The sequence below is a fragment of the Prionailurus viverrinus genome, chromosome B4 (assembly GCF_022837055.1).
Source record: "Prionailurus viverrinus isolate Anna chromosome B4, UM_Priviv_1.0, whole genome shotgun sequence".
Lineage (NCBI taxonomy): Eukaryota > Metazoa > Chordata > Mammalia > Carnivora > Felidae > Prionailurus > Prionailurus viverrinus.
Genome location: NC_062567.1, coordinates 25,816,299 through 25,833,820, shown reverse-complemented (window position 1 = coordinate 25,833,820; position 17,522 = coordinate 25,816,299). Strand labels below are relative to the sequence as shown.

The window sequence follows — 17,522 nt, the reverse complement described above, 5'->3', positions numbered from 1 at the left end:
GTTCTCCCTCAGCTGCACTGTACTTCTTTCCTCAAAAGAGCCTGCTTTTCAGCTCAAGGTCCTGGCACATGTCATTTCTCTGTCCACTGAACCATTTCTTTCCCACATCTTTGCCTGTGAATGTTCGTTTGTTCAAGTTCAGTTCCGATTTTGCTTCCTCAGAGAATCTCATTTGAATCTTCTAGATTTGGTCAGATTTCTCTGTAATACTCTTTGTAGCATGTAATTATATGTTACTTGATTATAGAAAATAAGATAACACTTTTCATTTTTATTTCTTATAGGAACCTGAGACCCTCTATTTGTGTCTGTCTTCCCTGCTAGACAAAGAAAAGCTTTATTAGAGCAGTAATAGAGGAGCCCTAGTACTTCTGTGGGTACACAGAGTAGTAGCTTTTCAGTAAATACTTATTGAATGAATAAATAAAACTTTTAAAGCTTTTTAAAAGACAGACTTTTATTGTTACTTCCTTATTTTATGGAACTGTAGTAGACTTACTTATATGATACTTCTGATTTTTTAGAGGCAAAGGCTTCCACAGATGCCATTTTATTTTTGTAACTCTTTCTCCATTCCCTAACTGAATCACATCTTTTATGGTTCATATCACATGTTGTACACAGTTCCTTGTGACATTCATTGTCAGAGTCAGGACTGACTCTTTCAGAGGCCTTGCCAGACTAACCTTAGCATAATAATGGTCTCTTCTTTTTAAAAAAAATTTTTTTTGATGTTTATTTTTCAGAGAGAGTGAGCAAGCAGGGGAGGGGTAGAGAGAGAGGGAGACACAGAATCTGAAGCAGTCTCCAGGCTCTGAGTTGTCAGCATGGAACCTGACGCAGTGCTCAAACCCACAAACTGCGAGATCATGACCTGAGCTGAATTCAGATGCTCAACTGACTGAGCCACCCAGGCGCCCCATGATCTCTTCTTTTTTTCCTGAATTGCCAAGTCTCTTATTGCATCTAATAGTGTAAATGTTAACTCATGTACCTGTCATCTCCCTACTAAGGTTTTAAATTCCCAAGGGATACATAGTGACTACTTTTTTAGTTTCTATTTTTGATCTTTTGCATTATGTAACATAGTACTGGGTACATAAACATTAAAGATAAAAGTGAACATGCCTTTAGTGGTGGTGTCAGGAATTAGTGTATGAATCTAAGGTGTTGTTACCCTAATACTCTTTATTAGCGCATCTAGAAAAAAAGCAGAAATCCTTTCTAATTTATTTTAAATACAGGTAATACATAATTATTAAGGAGACCTTTTATAAATTATTTACATTTTGGTAAAAGCGAATCTCTAGGTTAGACTAGAAACACAAATTTGCAAATGTTCCACATAGAGTTAAAAGGACAATTTTCAAATTATTTCCCAAACCATTTACCCCTTTTCTCCAGAGTTTGACAGCAACTAGACCATCCTGGACTCATGGTACCCCCTGATGGCCATCACAGGGAACTGTCTCACCAGTATTTTCCTCTTTGATTCTTTTATCTTCAAGTGAAAAGTTGAATAGGTCTGTTAGTTCTGCGTGACTCCATTCTTTTTTCCACATAATCATACAACTTTTCTTTCCTGTTCTGGAGTACACCTCTTCCAGGCCATCTGGCCCCTTCCCATTGAGGCTTTTGCCCTCCTTGACTTTTTCCTTTCTTGGCCCTCCACTTCCTATTCTCAACTTGTGCTTTTTTCCACCAAGTCTTTTTTCCACCAAGCCTGCCTTTCCCACTCTTAATGGGTTAATACGGGTTAATACTTCCTTTTTGTGAGTTAAAATCTGGTTAGTATAATGCCTTAGCAGTAAGAAAAAGAAAGCTACAAATTTAGGAATGAAAATAGTACTGTAATCATTGTTAGCTTCCTGATGTCATCTTAAAATCTCTGCAAAGTGCCCATCTATCTCTTCAGACCCTGTTTTGTTTTTATAAAAAGCTTTACTGAAATATAATTCATGTACTGTACAATTTACCTACTTACATGTATAGTTAAATGGTTTTTAGTATATTCAGGTTTGTGTAGCCATCATCACAGTCAATTTTAGAATTTTTTCATCACCTCAGGAAGAAACCACATACTATTAGGTATCACTCCTCTACCTCCACATCTCACCTAGCCCTGAACAACTAGGAATCGCACTTTCCGTCTCCCTAGATTTGCCTATCCTGGACATTTCATAAGAATGGAATCATACAATATGTGGTCATTTTTGACAGGCTTTGTTCACTCAGCGTGATATTTTCATTTAACCTCTTCTAATCAAACCAGATTTAAAATTCCATCCCTCAGTATAAATTTTAAACATGTTCATTTTTTTTTCTTGTTTCATTTCCATTCAAATGCATTACTGTTGCTTTTAATGCCCCCTTCAAATCCTTTTTTGAGATATGCCGCATATGCTTTTTAAAAAGATCGGTGTTAATGTTTCCGTGCAGTATGAGTACAGTGTGGATTAAATAGGTGTGGGCTGATGCAAGAACCCAATCTCTTTCCCAGTGTGTCTGTGACAGATGTGCATTTTTTTTAAGTTTTTACTTAAATTTGAGTTAGTTAACTTACAGTATAGTATTAGTTTCAGGTGTACAGAACAGTGATTTAACAATTCCATGCATCACCTGGTGCTCATCACAACAAGTGTCCCCGTCCTCACACCCACCTCCTTTCTGGGAACCATCAGATTCTTTTCTGTAATTAAGAGTGTGCTCCTTGGGTTGGCATTCTTATAGGCTTGACTCCCTCTCCTCTGTTCTTCCAATTCCTGTGTCCCCTAGCTCACATAAGCAGTGCCCTCCTGGCAGTTGTTGTTACTTAGTTCCTGTATCATTGAAAGGGTTTTTTCCCCCCTCTCTGCTCCTGATAGTAAGTTGGGAATATTCTTACTTAAATGTGCATACTTAAAATTGTGTAATCGATGTTTTTGTTAAGAGGCAGTAGAGAACTGTTAGAAGTATCAGGCTTGCATGTCTAAGGAGATCTAACCTGTGTTTCATGAAAAAATCATAGTAAAACTTCGCATGGTATTTCCCGAGTCTTCATTATACCACAAATGATGAACATTAATACTTTATCAGCTTTGTCTATAGATGAGAATTTTTGGCAGAGTAGGCAAAACTTTCAAACATTATTTTTTAGACATTATTGAGAAAACAGTCCACATCATGTTTATCTCTCATACAAGAAAGATTTATCTTTTTCTAATGGAAATACATTGAGAAAATAGCTGAGGGATAAATTAAGTAGAAATAAATTCTGAATTGGGAATATTTTTTCTTTGGTGTGTATGTGTGTGTGTGTGTTTTGGTTGAAGTAAAATTGTTCTGTCATATACATACAGTGCTTACTAATTTGGATGATTGCTATAGACATCAACTCATGTAGATTAAATTCAGTTGAATATTGGAAGCTAAGCAATGAGAAAGTGTTTCCTTTCTTCCACCTGGAAGAATTTTAAGATCCAATTTAACTTCAGCAAAGTGGTTTTGCCTTCAAGGGGTTTGATGATAAAGCTGTGTCACTATTTGACATCAGCTAACTACTATATCTGGTTTGTCCAGAGCCCAGTTTACTGAATTTTTTTAATGCCACATTAAGGCCAGTTCTATGCATAGAAACATTGACTTTTGAGTAATTTATTAATACAGTTACTGCATTTGTTTTATTTAGTTATTTTTACATTGTGACAAAGGAAGTTAGTATCTTAACTAATTTTCAGGCAGTACTGCTGTAAAATAATACAAAGCAAATAATTTCTTTTTGTAGTATTTATCATTATAGCATTGTATTACTTTCTTTGAATAAGAAGTCATAAATCATTTTCCCAATACTGACTAGTAGTGTTCATGTGGAAACCTAATTTGACAGCAAAGTACTTTATGGCTGCTGTGACTTGAGAAGAAGAAAGGTTTAATTGTAAAGTTACCGAAAATAACCTTACGGAAGTACTAGGAAATTGTATTCCCAACATACTTTAGAACTAAGCATATTACATACTGACTAATCTTTTTTTAAGCTGATTTTTAGAGTACCAGATCATTTTGTCTTAATCATATATAAGAATTTAGATTTTACTGTCTAGATGAGTGATGTGTAAATGGTGTTACTCTGTTACATAGGGTCAAGAAAAATATGGATTATTAAACGTAACAAAAATTACTGAAAATGGGAAAAAGGTTCGGTAAGTATAAAAATCATTAATATTCTGACATGTATTATTTGATTGAAATTAAAAGCTATGAATATAGTTATAGTAGAAATGATTAAAAGGTTCATAAGAATTTCAAATAATGTATTTTCTAATATAACGTATGTAGGGTTGTCATGAAATGTATGAAAATCTCCCTTTGTCTTGGCATTTTTAAAGGTGGCACTAGATTCAGAGGTGATAAAGCAGAGGATTCTAATCAAGCATTAGCTTTATTTAAACATTTTTTTCAGTAAGTCGTAAGTGCACATGGTAAAAAACAAAGATATGCATAATATTTAGCCCAAAGTCAGTCATCCATCTATGAGTTCCCTTCCCTAGAGGCAACTAGTTAAGTCTAATGAGAAATAGTGTTTTCTTCCAGAGTTAGAAGATATATACATCTGTATATGCATAGATTAATTTTTTAAACAGTCTTTGAAGAGTTTATTTTGGAGATGGTTCTGTTTCGTTCATGTAGAGCTGCCCATTGGTTTTAACTGCTGCAATATTGTGTGGCTGTACCCTAGTTTATTTAACCATTATTTGCAGGTAGGTAAATAGGCCTTGTCTATTGGTAGACATTTAGAATGATTACATTTTTTTTTTGCTATTGCAAACAGTATTACACATACATTACATCTTACATAGTTCATTTTGCAAGTATGTAAATATACTTGTAGAATAAATTACAAAAGTGGACTTGCTAAGCCGTATGCAGTAGTCATTTTGATAGTGTTCCAAGTTATGCTCTATGGCACTGAATCGGTTCATACCTCTAATAGCAGTGGATTTCTCCACACCTTTGCCAATTCAATATATTGCCCACTTTTTTGATCTTTGCTAATAGAGATTAGAGAGAAAATGATATTTTTAATTTGTATTATTTTTAATGTGGTAGAATATCATAAGCCACTTGTAGGTCTTTTTGTTGTTGTTGAATTGCTAGTTCATCCCCTTTGTCTGCTTATCTATTGGGTTGCTGGCTTTTTTGGTTAATGTGTAGTAACTCCTAATGAATCAAGGAAATTAACTCTATAAGCTAAGTTGGATTTTCCCCAGTTTTTAAAAAGTGCTAAAATGCTATGATTTTATAGTCAACAGAGATCAGTCTGTTGTGTAAAGAAGAGTTTAAAATTTACATATAGTTGAGTTTTTAAGATTTGCTTTAACTGAACTGTCTTTGTCCCATTTTAGTACTTGGAAGTTTTTCTTTTAAGTGGTCTGAAATAGCTTTACAAATACTGCAATTATTTGTTCCTTCATCTGTTCTTTGGGTGGAGTCACTTGTGAATGGGGTCTTTATTTTTCCTTTTCTCCCTTTTGGGCATGTGTAGTGCAGATAGTTCTTTGGCCACTTTCTCTGTTTTTGTTTTTCCTGTGGTAGTCTTTTAGATTTTCGACTTCTTTTGGAATACTTTTGGTGATTTATGTTTTCTAAGAAAATCATCCATTTCATCTTCAGATTTATTTGTGTGGAGTTGAACAAAATAGTTTTTTTACTTTTGTGTATATCCAGGTTCTCAAACATTTTGATCTGAGAACCCTTTAAACTCTTAAAAATTACTGAATACTGCAAAGAACTTTTGTCTATGTAGTTTATAGCTATAGCTATTTACTTTAAGAAATTAAAACTAAGAAATTTTAAGTATTGCAACTCTTAAAACCATAACCCATTATCTGCTAACACAGATAACACAATTACACATTTTTATGAAGGAAAATACCTGCATTTTCCAACACAAAAAATTTCCCTGAGAGGTGTGGCATTGTTCTACATTTTTGCAAATCTTTGAAATTTGATTTGATGGAAAACAGCTGGATTCTCATCTATGCTGGCAGTCAGTCTGCTGTGACACATTGTTTTGGCTGAAGTATATGAAGAGAATCCTTCCTTTCATATATAAAGCTGGCAAAGGGAGGAGTAGTTTAATATTCTTAGGTTATTGCACATATTTCTCTGCTACACCATAACTCCACAAGTGTTAGTTGCAGTTAGTGAACTTTCCTACTTAGTCACGTCAGAGTCCATCGGTCTGTGTTGCACTTTGAATGAATCTTTACCCATGCACAATTTTGTAGCATCTTGTGGATCATTTGGAAAATACTGGTTCACTAAAGTTTGCTGATTTTTTCAAATGTTGACGTATTTTATAATATCAAAGAATCACAAATCTGTAACATCATCAGAAAAATCATTAAGGATTGGAAAATCGTCCACATCACAGTGGTGGGTATGCCGGTTTTCCCAAATTCTACTTACCCTTTGAAAGCTTTAATTTTTTATTGTCAACAAGTACTGTCATTTAAATGACACGCTCACTTCATTTATTTTTGAGATAATGTCTACCTGCCAAATGCTCAAGACTAAATAACCATAGTATGATCATCAGTCTTGTTTTTGTTGTTTTTTTCCAGGAAAAATTTCCTGGGGAAAAAAATGTGACTAATTCTGCTTGCAGCTCAGTCCCACAAGTGCTTCAGTCATTGAGACAACTATTGTTAATCCACTATTTAATATTCAATATTCTTAATATGTTTACTAGTTCTATAGTTTTTCTAATTTTGAAAAATAAATTCAAAAAGTTTATTTAAAGTAGAAATACACTAATTTTAGCATTTTTCAGAGGAGGGAATCAGTAGATGATCTCTCTAGAAATAGAAGATTGAGTATAAAATAAATTTACAAATAAAAATAAATCTCTTCAAAATATCTTAAGAGATCCACACAAAACAAAAAATAAAATGAAAATATAGCAAAAAGATGACACAAGGACTAAACATATGTCAATGTCTATACTCGTCTATTAAAAGAAAAAGATAACTCAGATGAAGCACAAAACAAAACCCACCTAAATATTATATATAAAAGAGATACCTGAAAAATGATTCAGAAAAGTTAAAAAAAAAAAAAAAAGGGCATGTCCAAGATACAAAAAGTAAAGCAAGAATGGGGCTTTTAATAGCAGACATGTTCAGTTCGGAGGGGGCAGGGGGAAGGAAAGCATTAAGCATCACAAAGATGGGGACTTAAGATGATAAAAACTGTGGATAAATCCACAATAAAGATCTAATCATTAGGAATAGCCATTCACCAAGTAAGTAGCATTAACTACCATAAACAAAAACACCAGGAAATAAAAGGAAAATTAGATAGAAACTTAGTAGTAGTAAACTTTATTTTACTTTTAATCCATGAAGTTCAAGTATACATAAAAACTAATAAAGTAGGTCTAATTGATATGTATTGAGTTCTGCATTCTGAAAAAGGAAAATAAATCTTTTTAGTACCCATAGAATTTTCACAAAACCGTCAGTATGTTTGGCAGTAAGGTAGGCCTTAATAAATTTCTGTAGTAGACCTATTTGACATTCATTTTAGCCTGCCAGCAGTTGAATTTCCTTATAAGGTAAATATTGCTTGTCTTTGGAATGTGGGTTGAAGGAGAAGAAATAGGAACTTTTCTCTTTATACATTTTTTTCTTCATACATTTTATATTTAGAGTTTTATATATGTGTTAATTTTGTAATTTAGGACAATAAAAAAACCCTCATCTTAGTAACCTCATTGATCAATGAGTATGTAATTTATTGTATACTTGTAACGTACCTAGTATCTATCACTTACATTGTGTAGCCGTATTAGGGGAAGGGAGACTACTAAGAAATATAAAACAATATGTATCTATAAAGAATTAGGTGAAGGGGGCATGTTTGCCTAATTTTTAATCATGGGTAATTCTTGCCAAATAAAGGGTTCAGTTCATGTTACTTCAAAATAAATTCATACCCTTGATCACAGGTGTGCTGGATTAGTCCATGAGAACTTAATTAGGTATATAGTTATTCTGATAACTTCTATCTCTATTAGCTTCATTTATTTGGGGCATTATATTCTCAGTAAATACAATTGGAATGTCAATAATGAGTATACATTGTGGAAAACATTGTTAAGTAGGTTTTAATATTTTAAATGCAGTTGGAAAAACTAAGGAGCAAAGTTTTAGTTGGTCATATTTATAATTACAGAAAGAACTGGTTGTCTTCTTGGGCCGTGTTGCAAGGTTCATCTTTACTCTTTACCAAAACTCAAGGAAGCAGCACAAGTTGGGTAAGTATTTCTTCTCTTTGAGGGCTTTATACATTTAAATTTTGTGGAAGGAACTGCTGGGGCGCCTGGGTGGCACAGTCGGTTAAGCGTCCGACTTCAGCCAGGTCACGATCTCGCAGTCCGTGAGTTCGAGCCCCGCGTTGGGCTCTGGGCTGATGGCTCAGAGCCTGGAGCCTGTTTCTGATTCTGTGTCTCCCTCTCTCTCTGCCCCTCCCCCGTTCATGCTCTGTCTCTCTCTGTCCCAAAAATAAATAAACGTTGAAAAAAAAATTAAAAAAAAAATTTTGTGGAAGGTATTTTACCTGAATTTCATGTAGTATTTCAAAGTCCTTCTAGCTACAGCTGGTATGCAAATAAAAGTAAATGAAATTTTTAAAAAGATGCATTTTGACTCATAACAAGAGGGCTAATTAGAAGTCTGATAAGTTGTATTATTTAAATCATCAAAGTCTGTTGTATCCATTGGACTGAAAGGTGAGCTTACTACTTGGACATAATAGAACAAAATATGTCTCTTTATTCACCTCCAGGATGTTATAGGTTGTCCGAAAGCAGAGCATTCCAATGAAACTTCATAAAGCAAAGAAGCAATTACCACTAATTTATATGGAAAAATTTTTGAGCATTTTTATCCCTCCCCCTACCCACCCCCCATCCCTCTTTTAGGCTTTTCTGATACCTTAGGAAATATCTTGCTAATGGATGCACAAATGAGCTAAAGCACAGATGCTTACACAGTCAAAACCATGGTGGATTGATGCTCAGGTGCTAGTGTGGTTCCCTGAGAGGGAGCTTGGGGTGTGAGTTTGCCTCCACAGTTGCTCACTGACAACAAATGTCCAACGCTGTTTTCACTCTTCACCTTTTTTTTTTTTTAATTTTTTTTCAACGTTTATTTATTTTTGAGACAGAGACAGAGCATGAACAGGGGAGGGGTAGAGAGAGAGGGAGACACAGAATCTGAAACAGGCTGCAGGCTCTGAGCGGTCAGCACAGAGCCCGACGCAGGGCTCTAATTCACGGGCCGTGAGATCATGACCTGAGCTGAAGTCGGACGATAAACCGACCAAGCCACCCAGGCGCCCCACTCTTCACCTTTTTTAATGAAAGTGCAAATACTCATCAGATTTGTTTTGGTTAACAAAAACAGATACTAATGTAGGTCTTTTGTAAAAGCAAAGTGGTGTAAAACTTCCAAAAAGCAGGGGACACCTGTAAAAGCTTTCTTATGCTTTGTGGTTTTGCCAGTTCAGATGTTTACTCAGAAAATAAACAGTAATGTGTCAAGCCCCACCTTGAATTGTGATCTGATCCTTGGCTTACTAGTCAGTGATTACATATCTGTGTATGTCAGCCAGCATTTAGAAGAATAAGTAAATGTCCCATTACTTACGGGATTTTTGAAGTTTTTTGTATATCTGAGTGTTTGCTATTGTTACCCCTCAGTTAATTTGTAATCGAAATATTAAAAATTACAGTTTGTGACATAATAGTTATTAACACTTTTTGAATGCATAATATGTATCAGGTACTCCTTTAAGGGCAGAAGATTATGCATATATTATTACCCTTTTAAGTCTGAGATAGCTACTGTTTATCATCCCCTCTTCCCCTGCTGTAGATGAGAAAATGAGGTGTAAAACAGTTAAGGAGCTTGCCGAAGGTCATATAGCTAGCTACTAAGTGGCAGAACTAGGTGGCATTTTGTCTCCAAAGTCCACCCTCAGAATATTTCCAAAAATTTTTGGTAATTGAATTTGAAAAGTCAAGCTTAAATAAAATTTAAAATGAAATCAATCTAACGTCTTTAGTCTGCTCTATATCCTACCTTAACCAGTATTTTCTTATATTTACTGTTGCTTTAAAATTAACAGGACTTATGGACCTTATGTTTGATAAAAAAAAAGAAATCCATTTATAAAATTCAAGCAAATTCTACTCATTTACATTTATAATGCAGCCATTTAACATATTACTCAGAACCAGGAATGCATAGAACATGTTAGAACTCTGATATGGCAACAACCCCAAAATCCTCTGGATTGAGCACTAATATGAACTTTCTAGAATGTTTCTTCTGTTTTGTTCACCAATTTTTTGATTTGCTTCATTGTTTAACCAGAATGGTGGAACAGACTTGTGATCTGCTTTCCATATTTAAAGATTGAAATTTATCTTAAAGTAAATGGATAATTATGTGTTTCTCCTTTTTTTCTCTGAGGTAAAGCATATGGTACTTTTTGTTTGTGCTAATGCATTTCTAGAGGGTTATGCAATTCTTCTTCCTGCTTGTGGCTCAAGCTTTCTTTGAAATCGAGTGCAGGAAATGAATGCAAGAAGAGGAATGGAGAAGCAATTAGAGATTAATAAGTAATAAAAAAGTACCTAAAGAAAGCGGAGTAATGGTTATTTGATAATTTCTGATACTTAAAGATTGGAGGTTGTGGTATGTGCAGATAAAGTAGAGAACATTGTGGTAAGAGGTGTCATTTAGCTAGGCAGATTTGTATGTGATTTAAAGAAAATGAAAACTTTTTTAACTTTAAAGATGTTAAGTGAATACCTCAGCTCATGATCATCAGTGCAGGCTGGTTGCATTTTACTTAAGGTTTTCACTCTTGAAGATCTTACATAATTCAGAACTCATAATTAAATCTAATCTTGACAAAGGATGTGAGGTATTTCTGTTCATCAGCTAAAGTTGTGTTACTGTATTACCATGTGGCAATAACGGAAACAGTGTAAAATTCAGTGAGCCAGCCAATTTTGAAACTGTAGAATTCTTAATTAATTTTTAAGTTTAGGGATTCACTATTTGAACTACTGCCTTTAAATGAAATTTTATTAATGTATTTTGAATTATAGAATATATTGTAATCATTTCAAATTGGTATAATTAAATAAAACTAAACAGATGTGAGATGATAAAATGCTTGGATTTGCAGTTAATTCTTAATTTTTATTTTATGGCAAATTTAAAAATCAGACTTTCTTTCCATATGTAACAATTATGAAGTTAATGAAAACTAAATGGGCTAAGTAAAAGCAAGTCAAGATGAGTCAAATAAAAAGTATATGAGTGTGTACAATATATTTTGGCACATACAACATTCATAAATATTAAAAAATTGGTGAAATATGTGAAAGGCTTCTTAACTGATTCTGTAATTAGGATTGTTAAAAAGGATTTGAAAAAATCACAGCTTTGTTTCTCTGCTCAGTCACTGAGTAGATCTATTGTAGGTAAAATATATCCTGTTTATATAATGAAATCACACCTTACCTGAGGATGAGATTCTAAGGCTAGATAATAAGCCAAAAAGACAAAAATCACTTGTAGTGAAAATGTCCTTGAGTATCTCTTAGAAAGGTGTTAGTTAGAAGTTGGTCTCTAGCAGAGATATTTTCTGCCTTTGATGTTGGAAGATTGCTTGCCCTCCACTTGGTTTATGTTAAGGGGCTAGTTGGTCCCCAGGCCAGTTGGTTCTTTAAAAATTAGTTTCACAATTAGTGCAAAAACCTATACCTAGATCTACTTGAAGAAAGAGCAGGTTCAAATCTTATGCTCACTCCAGGGCATATACTCATTGATTGAAGGCTGAGCAAAATCACTCATACTATTTGAAATTGTTTTTTGTTTTAATTAATTCATACTTAGCATTTATTTTTGGTTCCATGGATAGTTAATATTAAGTAAACAAAACATACATATGCACCATGCAACTCCACTATATAAGATAAATTTTACATAGGTGGTACATGATCCAGTGAGCCTTTCTTTCCCCTTTAGGATATATTCCAGTTGTTTTCTGTATAATTAGTTATCCACTGGATTGTGATATCAATAACATAAATTATACTTGTTTTTTTTTCTTCATTTCACCTGATTTGTTCAACAGACCTTAAAGCCTATTTTGTTCTGGGCATTGTGTTAAGTTTGGGGAGTTATAAGTAAGTAACATGGTCTTTATCCTCATGACTTACACTATAATGGGGAAGACTGACAAGTGCACAGTTATAATGTGACATGACATGTATTGTGCTACCTTTCGGGATATCATTCATCATATTCCTTGAGTATTATAAAAATCACCCCACAAATATTAGTAATTATTCAAATTTATTTATATGTGCTTTTAAATATCTAAAAATTGTCATTTTGGGGGGGCAGATAATTCTTTGTTGTGGGGCTCTCCTGTAAATTTTGTGGTATTTAGCAGAAGATAGTAGCATCCTCACCTCCAGGTGTGACGACCACAAATATCTCCAGACATTGCCAGATGTCCCCTGGGAGACAGAATTGCCTGTGGTTGAGAACCACTTGTCCTAAAGGAAGAGAAGGCAAACTGGATGGTAGGGCCACTGGGGGACATTGCCCAGCAGGTTGCAAGGAGGAAGCTCCCAGATTCAGGGGCTGCTGGGTAAGATGGTGGTGGGCCAGATGTGACTCCCGTCTGTGACCCTTCAGGTCTTCTGTTGTGAATACAGACGAAGATGTTTAATGTAATTTCTGTTTAATGCAATTTCTATAAAGCATTCACCTTAAAAATAAAGCATGAACTTCCATAGTAACAGAGTCAGAAAATAATTCTGAGATATAAATGCTTAGTGTAATGTTTAATGTAATTTCTATAAAGCATTCATGTTAAAAATAAAGCATGAACTTACATAGTAACAGAATCAGAAAATAATTCTGAGATATAAATACTAGGGCCTTTGCAAAATATTTGGAAGTTAAGCTTTGTGTTGTGTCTGCTTGTGGAATTGTATTTTCGTCCCATTTGTTTCCATATGCTTTTCTCTTATGTGTCATTTTGCCGTTGTGCATTATTATGACATCATCACTTTCTTCCCTTTTTCCATCAAGTCATTCTGCCAACAGGGCTCTGTCTCTGAGCTCTTGCTTTCGCTGCTTTCTTCTTGGAAAAACTCTGTCAGTCGTCGGCCTGCATATGTAAAATCTGATCCTGTTTCGGCTGTCACTGTATGTGTTCTTGTTGCATGCCACTTGCCACAATTATTCCATTTTCTTTGCCATGAATTTATTGGAGGGATGTATGATAAAGTGGGACTAAAGTTTGAAAAAGAATGAGTAACAAACACAAAATTTTGCCAACCGCATTGAATGTACTTTTACCAGCATTCCATGTCCTGTCATTGTATTTGTTATTTGGTTGCTATATCTTACTTGGTTAGTTATTTAAGCTAAGTATCTTAGCTTAAGTATCTTAGCTTATAGCTAACCATTTACAGGCATGTAATGACAATTTGTACATGGATTTTTATCATTCAGTTAAATGTGTACATTTAAGTTTTACAACTTTTGAGATCATCATTTTTGCTCAGAAAGTTCTCTTTGCCCATTGTAGCTCCTCCTATGGTTAATTAAATGTCTTTTGAATGACAATGACAGACACTTAAGGCCAAGACTCTGTAAATTAGTCAAAATTTTTGTGATTGTTATTATGATTCCACTAATAAAAATTCCATATAACACCCTAAGCTTTGTTTTGATTCCACTAATAAATGCCATATAATATAACAAGTACATTATTTAAGTCCACGTTGCTAGCTGGAAAGATGAAGTAAAAGGGAACAGATGAAGTTGAACCATTCATTAAATGGGAAGCTACTGAGTAGTGTTATGAACAGTGACTAAGATATCAGTAGGTTGCTGGGGTAATATCCATTTCCAATGACAAACATAATTTGACTTGAAAATATTTTAAGAAACAAAATCTTCTGTAATAAATCTTTGGCCTTAAGATTATAGCCCTTAAAGATTTAAAACCTCTAAACCTTTCAATAAATGGGAAAGCTATTTTCTGTTCTTAGTTCTGTTGTCTATTCTTAGTTAAATTTCTAAACAAAAATTTAAGTTAATGATGACAAGGTGCAGAGTACGTCTGTATTTAACATGAATTTTCTGCTGCTTGCTAATCTTTTCCTTATCTGGTTAACAAAATCTAACAGCTAGCTAAGTGCTTTTTCTTTTCATGTCAGCTGTCTTCCTATTCTTTTCACAGTTTTTTATTAAATTGCTGAGGCTTCATAGCATCTGGCTCCAGGTATTTCTAACAAAGGCTAAATAAAAGAACATGAGGCTTAGAGTTTTCTGTTTTTATAAGTTACTGTTAGTTGTTGACAACATAGTCAATAAGGAAGTAACTCTTGAAAGCATAATCAAGTTTATAGAATGTTTATTGAGTGGAAGACAACTTGATATCTGCCAGATATTATTTATACATATGTAAGAATAATGCCTTGCCTTTTGAACACATCATTTTACCTAGTCCTATATAGTCTAGGTTCAGTTCCAAGCCAAAGGATACATGCATTTGTAAATTTCCAAATAAAGTATTACAATTTTCCCTCTCTAGGCATTGTTCCAATTTGTACTGTACTTGCATATGAAGGCCTATTTCTCTATGCAAAACATAGTTTTTCATCTAACTTTTAGAATTTTTTTTCTACACTGATGGGTGAAAAAAGATTTTAGTGTGGCTTTATTTTGTGTTTTTCTTATTAAGATGCAAGTCGAGCCATTTCCTTTTCCGTGAACGATATATTCATGTCTTGTAGACATTTCAGTTTTAAGGGATGAATTGTTATTTTATAATAAAGACAAGAATTTGAGGTAATCACCTATTTGATTTATTGTTCATAATATAAAATTGGTCTAAATTGTTTTTGATACGCTCGTGTACATGAATATCACAAGGGTTTTTCCTTTTTTCTAAAATGAAGTTTGGGAGTAATCAGTCCAAGCCAGAGTTCACAGTGGACCTGAAGGGGGCGACAGTGGAGATGGCTTCAAAGGACAAATCCAGCAAAAAGAATGTATTTGAGGTAATACATTTTTTTTCTAAGTATAATTCACCTTCTTTAAATTTTTTTTAATGTTTATTTTTGAGAGAGATTGAGAGAGAGAACAGGGGAGGAGCAAAGAGAGAGGGAGACACAGAATTAGAAGCAGGCTTCAGGCTCCAAGCTGTCAGCACAGAGCCCGACCCGGGACTCGAACCCACAAACTGCGAGATCATGACCTGAGCCGAAGTCGGACATTCAACCGACTGAACCACCCAGGCGCCCCTATAATTCACCTTCTTAACCATAGTAATTGGGTGTTCTTTTTTTTTTAGTTCTTTTGAGCTATATTTTAATGCAACTGATTAAGGCAAAGTTGGTCTTTAAATCAGTTTGGTGTCATAATTTAAGGGGAAAAAAGCTGGTATAAAGATCTGGGCTTCACTTGCATAAATTATTGGGTCTCAGACTATATATTACAAGCCTTTGTTCCACAGTCTTGCCTTTCCCTACCGACAATAAAAAGGGTGTGGATTCCTTTACCTACCAAATCTAATATTGAAAAATAAGTTGAAACCTTTCTATTTTATCATTAAAAATCCCCCACAGTAATATATGATTCTGTATCTGTTATTATTGCTGCATATCAGACCACCTTAGAATTTAGAAGCTTAGGAGAAAAGAACCATTTTTTTAGTTGGGTTTGGCCTTTACTGAGCTGAGTGGTTCTTCTGATCTCACATGGGGCCATTCACGAGGCTTTAGTAGTGGCTTGACTGCGTCTGGGCAGTCTACTCACATGTATGGTGTTGTGCCAGCTGCTAGACCTCTTTCTCTCCAGGTTCTCTCACTCTTCAGGAGACTACGCCAGGCTTCTTCACGGGGCCGTGTCAGGGTTCCAAGAGGGTAAGAGTGGAAGATATAAGACTTCCTGAGGCCTAGATTTAGGAGTCACACATCAGTGGATTCCATTGGTTAAAGCAAGTCCGAAAGCCAGCCGAGTGTTGAGGGTTGTGGGGAACTAGAACCCACCTGTTGATGGAGGAACAGTAAAGGCACATTGCAGAAGGGTGTGTATTCGGAGATTGGAGGAATTTTCCAGACTGTCTTTGCAAACAGTCTTCCCAATCCTAGCCTTCCTTTAGAGCCTCATGTATCAGTCCTTTCCTGTCTTGTCCAGGCATTTGCTGTTTTCCAAGTGAGACCTAGGCTTTCCTGCTCCTATGATTTTTACTCTATCTTAGTACCCATGGCAGTCTCTGCTTATCACATGTTACCTGTCTTCCAAGACCCATGAGAAATGTGACCACAACACTGATGCTTCTTTTTTATTATGCTTTTAAAATAGCATTTAATTGGGGCGCCTGCGTGGCTCAGTCGGTTGAGCGTCTGACTTCGGCTCGGGTCACGATCTCGCGGTCCATGAGTTCGAGCCCCGCATTGGGCTCTGGGCTGATGGCTTGGAGCCTGGAGCCTGCTTCGGATTCTGTGTCTCCCTCTCTCTCTGCCCCTCCCCCATTCATGCTCTGTCTCTCTCTGTCTCAAAAATAAATAAACGTTAAAAAAAATAAGTAAATAAAATAGCATTTAATTGAGTGTGCCTTAGTTTACCATCGTGTGTAAATTACGCTTCCCACTAGATAATTATTATTTTTTCAGCAGAGAGACTATTTTTCCTTATCTTGAAGTAAGAACTGACAGTATCTCATGTGCAGTGAATATTCAGTATTGGTAGACTGGCTTGACGGACTCTGGGAAAGTAGTACAAGAAAGGAAGTCAGTGTTTACTGAATTAACCTTGTAGTTTTAAGAAGTGATTTAGAGTGAAAGTGAATCCATGGTGAAATAAATGCAGGCAATGGTGTATATTGTTATTCTTTCCTTAGAAAATCAGTGTACCCTGGAATATCAAAGCCCTGCAATATCTTGAAGGAGAGAATCTTGTTTAACTTTCTTCAATCCAGTATTTCCCAAATTCACATCTTAAATATCACTGAGGAATACCTTTTTTTTTAAAACATTACTTTGGGAACTGTATTTGAGGCATATGTCTCAGAATGTTGTATGGGAAACAATGCAATATGTTCCTCAAGGAAAAAAATAAACAGTTACTAACCACAAAATAGGAAGAAGGCTTTCTCCCAATACCTCATAATTTTTCTTAGTCAAGTGGAAGAAACTTTGAAGCAAAGTGATTACACATAATCTGGCAGTAGCCTTCATGTAGAATAATACATAGTATCCTTACTTGAGTAGTTCATGATTTGACACTTAATTTAGTACTGTTTCTTTCCAAAAGTGATGTAACATTTATTGTCTGTGCCTTTTCTTTATACCAAGCCATTATATTTATTTGCCTATTAAATAGGAAATAATGAATATTTCACTCTTTCATATATTTTTTCCTACATTTATTTTT

General features: G+C 34.8%; 1 protein-coding gene across 3 annotated transcripts in view; it reads left to right on the top strand.

The window, feature by feature from the left end:
- ARHGAP12 (Rho GTPase activating protein 12) overlaps positions 1-17,522 on the top strand; it is a 122,080-nt gene that overhangs the window by 90,548 nt on the left and 14,010 nt on the right. For all 3 annotated transcript variants that reach the window (XM_047865780.1, XM_047865782.1, XM_047865781.1), the window contains 3 exons: positions 4,117-4,178; positions 8,215-8,296; positions 15,044-15,145. In XM_047865780.1, the coding sequence (XP_047721736.1) occupies positions 4,117-4,178; positions 8,215-8,296; positions 15,044-15,145 (246 nt within the window). The remainder of the gene's footprint in view (positions 1-4,116; positions 4,179-8,214; positions 8,297-15,043; positions 15,146-17,522) is intronic.